The sequence below is a fragment of the Emys orbicularis genome, chromosome 10 (assembly GCF_028017835.1).
Source record: "Emys orbicularis isolate rEmyOrb1 chromosome 10, rEmyOrb1.hap1, whole genome shotgun sequence".
NCBI lineage: Eukaryota > Metazoa > Chordata > Testudines > Emydidae > Emys > Emys orbicularis.
The window spans coordinates 36,869,245-36,875,244 of NC_088692.1; the positions used below are offsets into that span (position 1 = coordinate 36,869,245).

Consider the following 6,000-nt stretch of genomic DNA (forward strand, 5'->3'; position numbering starts at 1 on the left):
ATTCTGCCTAGCTGACCCTTTTCCAATGTTGCAGCCGGCTGGTTGTAGCCTGCGCCAAGTGTGAATCTCCCGGCAGGGCTGGGCATCTCAGCATCGAGCCGCTGGAGAAGGGCAGACGTTTCTTTACATCCCCTGCTGTCTAAAGAGCCCAACAAATACCTTGACAGTGGTGCCCTTGGGGAGCTTTCAGAAACTCTCAGTCAGCTCATGGCGCCCAGCGGACGGGCCAGGGCGAGCAGCGCGAAGGTGGCTGCAGTCGCCTGCTGGAGCAAGGACTCTGGACCCAAGGCTGCAGCGGAGGGCGTCTGACCCTTCCACTCGCCTGCATCGCAGAGCTCAACATTTCTCCTGGCGCCTCATCAGAAACAAGCAAACAGTCCAGACTCAGCCCTGCCACTGCTGTGCCCTTTCCTGCATGGGCTGGCAGGGAGCTGGCCGCCCTCAGCTTAGCCCCATTGAGCCCCAGCACCGGAGCCAAGTGACCTTCCCCGCAGACGACCTCAGAGCATGAGATGTGTTACTGGTATGCAGCGATGCTCTCCCAGACTCAGATCTCCCAGGCCCAGGGCTTGTCATGGTGGTGAAAGGTGCTGGGTTGATAGGCAGGGGGCTGCAGCTCAGGAGTGAGGAGCATTGGAAGAAGGGAGGGTGGGGAAGGCAGGCCTGGAGTAGCCAGAGGCTGTGGGTCAGGATTGAGAGGCAGGGCAGAGCGGGGTGTGGGTGGGGGAAAGTGCTGATTCCTGCCAGTGCCAATAGCTCCCCAACATTATGGGCACAAAGTCTCCTTCTTAGTCGGGGGGAGGGAGGGGTGTTGGGGGGGAATGACAGCCAAGAGCCTGAGGAAATGGAGCAGCAAAGTGATGAAAATAAAGGGATGCAGCCCCCAATCCAATGCAGACTGGAGAGGGGCCAATGTCACTTGAAGGACGCAGAAAGACTGGAGCTGCCCCCCTGCCCCCAGGTAGAAGTGAGCCTTGGTTCAGTGACTGTCCCCTCCGCAGACTGTTGTGGGAGGAGCAGGCATGCTGGGGCGGGGGAGTTAAAGGGAAATGGCAGGCTGTAGGCCAGCTCCCATGGTGGGGGGAGGGAAGGATGCCCCCACCCCACATATACCTGGTCCTGCTTAGCTCCTGGCAGCCAGTGAGTCTTGCTGCCTGGGAGGAGCAGCTTGGAGAAGGCATATGCCTGCATTCGCACCTTGCATCCCCGTCATCTGGTTCGCTAATTTGGGGACTGGGGAGCTGGGGCACGTGGCTTGGCTGCCAGTCGGGGGGGGGAAGAACAATTCCCAAAGCAGCAGAGTGGAAAGTACAAGGGAGGGGAGCGCCAGAGCCTCCAGGAAAGGGATACCCCCAAGCCCAGCGCTTGCTCACAGGGAGCCCCCCCAGCCTGTGACTAGCTCTCTGCAAGGCCAGGAAGCCACACACCTACCCTGGGTCTGTCTGGAGCAGCCTCACTCTTTCTGGGTTAACAGCAGTGTCACAGAGAGCAGAACCGGGTTCTGGCCAGAAAGCCAGCTGTGTGCTTTCCTTCTGCCCCTCCACTCCCTATTTATCACCACCTTAACGTGAACGGGTCCCGATTCTGATCTCATTGCCACGGGAATTGACCCAGAGTAACTCCTCTGATTGCAATGTGGGCAGGGGATCAGACTATGCCCCATGGGGTGGCAAAGCAACTGGAGATGGAAAGGGAAAGCCGTGGGCGGTGACCCTGGGCAAGGGAGGGGAAGGAGCCGGGGTAGTGCTTTGGAGAGGATGGGAGTGGGGAATGGGACTGCTGGGGCTGGTGGGGAAGCCAGGACTCAGGAGACCAGGGGCCAGACTTCCTGCCTGACCTTGGCCATGTCACTTAGGACTCAGTCATGCTGGCGTAGATTGGGAGAAGCTCTGGGGAGGTTAATGGCGTTCCGTTGGCTGGAGAGAAACACCGCCCCAGTCTCTCAGGGCTGCAGGTCCCCAGCATGAAATGGGAATAACAACCCCTCCTTTCTGCCCCCTCCATTTGGCTTGTCTGTTGAGATTGTAAGGGCAGGGCAGGGCCTCTGTCGCAGCCCCAAACACAGTGCGGCACTGATCTCAGCTGGAGCCCTGGGCACTGCTGGAATCTGACAATGACAATGAACAGCAGTCATCATCCAGCAGTGCAGTCTCTGTGCCGGGGGGAGCAGCGGGTGAGGGGGAGGAGCAGAGGGGATACAATCTACAGCTAATTCACTCTAGAACCCCCAAAGCTGTGGCCAGCCCACTCCAGATCCCAAGCGGTGGGCCCAGCATGCATCCTGGGGAGAAGCTGGGTGGGGCCCGGAGCTGCCCGGGGAGAGGGGCTACTCCATTTGCTGTAGCTTTGCTGTGTACCTGTGCAGGGGGGTGCTGACTCTATCAGGGGCTGTGCGGTCTTTGTGATGGCTCAGCCTGTTGCGTGCTGGGTGCCCAGGGCCTGAGGGGCTGGGGCCAGGGCCTGAGCTTCCAGGTCCCACACTGAAGTCAATGTGCCCTGTGGGCACTCAGTGCCTCTGAAAACCAGGGGTCTCGCATAGGCACTGAAAATTGGTGCCTCAATAATTAGGCCACCTGTGAACATGCAGCGGCACCCGCAGGATAACACCTCTGTGCCCAACATCTCTGTCTCCGCTGATTGAGCCCCACAGCACAAGGCCTGATGGGCAGGTCACCTGTAAGCCCTAACAACCCGAGTAGGCAATGGACCTGGCAGGACCTTATTCCTCCTCCCAGCCACAGAGCAGTACAGTGCTGGCTAGCCCTGCTTCCCTCCGTCCCTTGAGCACTGTCTGGCCAGGAGCAGCCCTCTCCCTGGGCTGCCCAGCCCTCTCCCTGGGCTGTCCTGCCCCCTCCTCCAGGCTGGCATGAATCCCGGGGCCCTGCCTGTAGGGGGTGCTGTTTCCTGGGATGGGCCAGGTTATACTCTCGGGTCCAGCTGTGTGCGCTGAAGGATCCCCACCCCCTAGTGCTGCAGCCTGGGGACCCCTTGCACACAGAGTGGGGCCTGGTGGAGCACAGTGCATGCAGGCATGGAACAGAGGTCCTGACACCAAGCCCTGCAGAGGCAGGATGCTAATTGCTACCCATAATCCAGGTTTGTTTCCATTCTGCTGCTTGGTGCTTTATCTTCGCCACCTCGAGCAAGGCTCTCCTCCCCTCTCCCCTGCTATGGAAGGCAGGGCCTGCCCAGCCCTTAGATGGGAGACCTCGGAGGAAAGTCTAGGGGCATCAGAAGGGTTGCGGATTCCTGCCCCTGAATCAGTACTGGTCCAATACCTATGGGGCACTGTGGGTAAGATGGGAAACTCCAGCCTCAGTCACATGCAGTGGTTAAGGGTCCTGCGGCGCTTTTCACAAGGGAAGAGAGGGTTAACCTGGCCCAGATCTAATTGGGACTGATTACACTCCACCTTCCTAAAAGCCTGGTGCAAATGATTATGGTCTCTTCACTTCCTGTCCTAGCTGGCTGTGCTCTGTGAAACAGCGGCTGCTGCATCCCAGCCTGGAGGAGGCTGCATTTCACCCATCTCCTACCAAGCTGCACCTGCCACCAGGTAAATCCACAGTGAGCAATCACCACACCTGGAGAAGCTAAGGCTGGAGCTGTCTGGAATACACTTAGCCTGTCAGATAACATGCATCCACAGTACCCTGGGAAACACATCCTGACTTCTGCTATGTCAGCAAGCCGGCACCACAGACCTAGTCATTCCCTCAGTAACCCACCTGACCCCATCTGAGGCCAGGACCTTCCAGGACAGCCAGGGCAGGCTGGAGAGTGGCATAGGGGGCTGAGCAGACAATGCCATCTGCATCACTGGCAGAGGGGGCAGTGCTGAAGCCAGGCTGCAGCGTAGAGGAGCAGAGCCGCGTGGCACAGCCCAGTGGGCACTGCTTTGCAGGAGTTGCCCCCAGGGAAAAGGCACATCCCAAAGAGGGGAGCAAGTGACTATAGGCTTCAGTGTGGAGGAAGGGTGAGGCCGGGGGAACACTGGGTTGGGTCTAATCAACAAGCGGGCACAGTCACCCCTGCAAAGGTTCCATGCGAGACTGCTGGGACCTGCATGGAGGAGAAGGGGCTGGCCAGAGCCCTTCCCCTGGTTTCAGGTCTGTCTGCCTGGGCACTGCGAATGGCAGGAGGAGAAGCTGATACAGTCCTGGGTTGAGGAAGGGGTTGGCTCAGGACCTCTGAATACCCAGGTGCCACTTTGCCAGGGATGCCCCAGGATCAGGCCCTGAACAGGGATCACTGTCCCAGCCTCCGGGAAGGCGTTGACACACACAGGAAAGGCGACACTCACTGATACTTGTTGCATTAGATAAATTCCACGTAGGACCGGCATAGTTTGCCACACCCAGAGCTGGGCTCCTGTTCCAACATCTGACCCCATGGCAAGGAGATGCGTAGATAGACACATGGGCACCGAGACAGAGATGTACCTGTCCACAAACACACTCCCGCATGCCTGAACGTGAGTGCTCCCCAGATGTACACTTGTGTACCCCCAGACAGCCTGGGAAGGGCACACCCAGAGACAGACACACCCACCCAGGCAGCTCTGTACAAACAGCCTGGATGTACACACACACACAGATGTTCACACACACGCACTCTGACATGCCCTCGCACAGACGTGTGTACACATACACACCTCTCCCTTCTCTCCCCTATGCTACAGGTTCCCCCATTCCAGCTGGAAAGGTACCCAGGTCCCAGCTGCTCGAAGCCACATCCTGAGGGAAGACGGGGCACTTGCTTGAGAGAAACTTTTGACAACGTGAGGTTTATGGGCCCGTTCCTGGGCAACGCCCTGTGAGCTGGCCTTGCTGCCCCCGGGACACTCACGCATCCCCTCCCTAGATCAGCTGGGCAGTCCCATTGGCTTTCCCCACATGTAGGCCCACACCCTTCCTTCAGAGAATGCCCAGAAGCCCTTCCCTGCCCAAACTCTGAGTGACTCAAGGCCCCAGCCCCTCACTGGCCCTGGGTGCTGGGGAGGGAGGGAGGGAGAGCAGGCAGTATTGAACTGACCTGTTCATTTGCAAGGGCTGTAGCTCCTCTTTCTGGAAGCAGACGAAGCAGAAGGTATCCATTTCCTTGCTCCCACAGCCAGTGCACCACAGTGGGGGCAGTTCCAGGCTCGGGCACGTTGCATAGGTGTTGGCATCCTCTTGCCCCTCACCAGTCTGCCCGGAGGCCAGTGAAGCCAGAGTCAGCAGGTCCTCAGTCTCCTGGACCAGTTGCCGGGAAGCGTCATCGTGTGTTTTGTCTCCTAAATTACCCGTTGCTCCTTCTGACAGGGAGAGGTCGCGGCTCCCCCTGCCCCGCGCCCTCTGAGGTGATCCTGTGCCCTCGGCCCGTCTGACTGGGCGTGCGCTGGGACAGCACGATCCCACCCAGCTGTTGTGATTCCTGTCCCACGCCGTCCTCACTCAGCAGCCAGACGGGACCCTGCACTCTCGCTCCCATTGATGGCCATCTTTGGGGCCACTGCTGTCGCGCTCTCTTTGTGAGACAAGATGGGGCTGTCCCCTTAGAAGAACTCCCTCGTTGGGCAGCTGGGGACGGACAAGGAGGGCTCAGTCTGTAGCCTGAGGTGGAAGAACCTGAGCTGAGGAGTTTGGGGAGGACGCACTAGCACAGAGACCCCAAAGCATCCCGCTGCTCCTCAAAGGCAGAAGTGTGGGAACTTGGCCACCCATCTTCAGGGGCTGGTGCTGGATCTCACCCTGTGGCTGGATCAGTGGAGCTGCTGTCGCTGTTCCAGCATGGAGGGCGCCGGTGCCCAAAGGCAGATCCTCAGTGCCCTGCGCTCAGCCTCAGCTGGACTTTGCAGCACGATCTGCCCTTGGGAAAGTTTCCCCTTCCCTCCGATCTCCTCATCAGCCAGCATCAGCCATGGCTCTCGGCGGCTCCATGGGGCGGGAGGGGAGCAGTGTGCGTGGGGGAGTGGAACTCCGTGACAGCGTTTGGAGCCGGGGCTGGGGGAGCAGCCCG

The 6,000-nt window shown here is 59.4% G+C and overlaps 1 protein-coding gene across 1 annotated transcript in view; it reads right to left on the minus strand.

The window, feature by feature from the left end:
• Window positions 1-5,096, minus strand: part of SBK1 (SH3 domain binding kinase 1) — a 77,503-nt gene extending 72,407 nt beyond the window's left edge. Inside the window, exon 1 of the mRNA XM_065412759.1 lies at window positions 5,035-5,096. Within this exon, the coding sequence (XP_065268831.1) occupies window positions 5,035-5,096 (62 nt within the window). The remainder of the gene's footprint in view (window positions 1-5,034) is intronic.
• Between the last annotated feature and the right edge of the window lie 904 nt (window positions 5,097-6,000).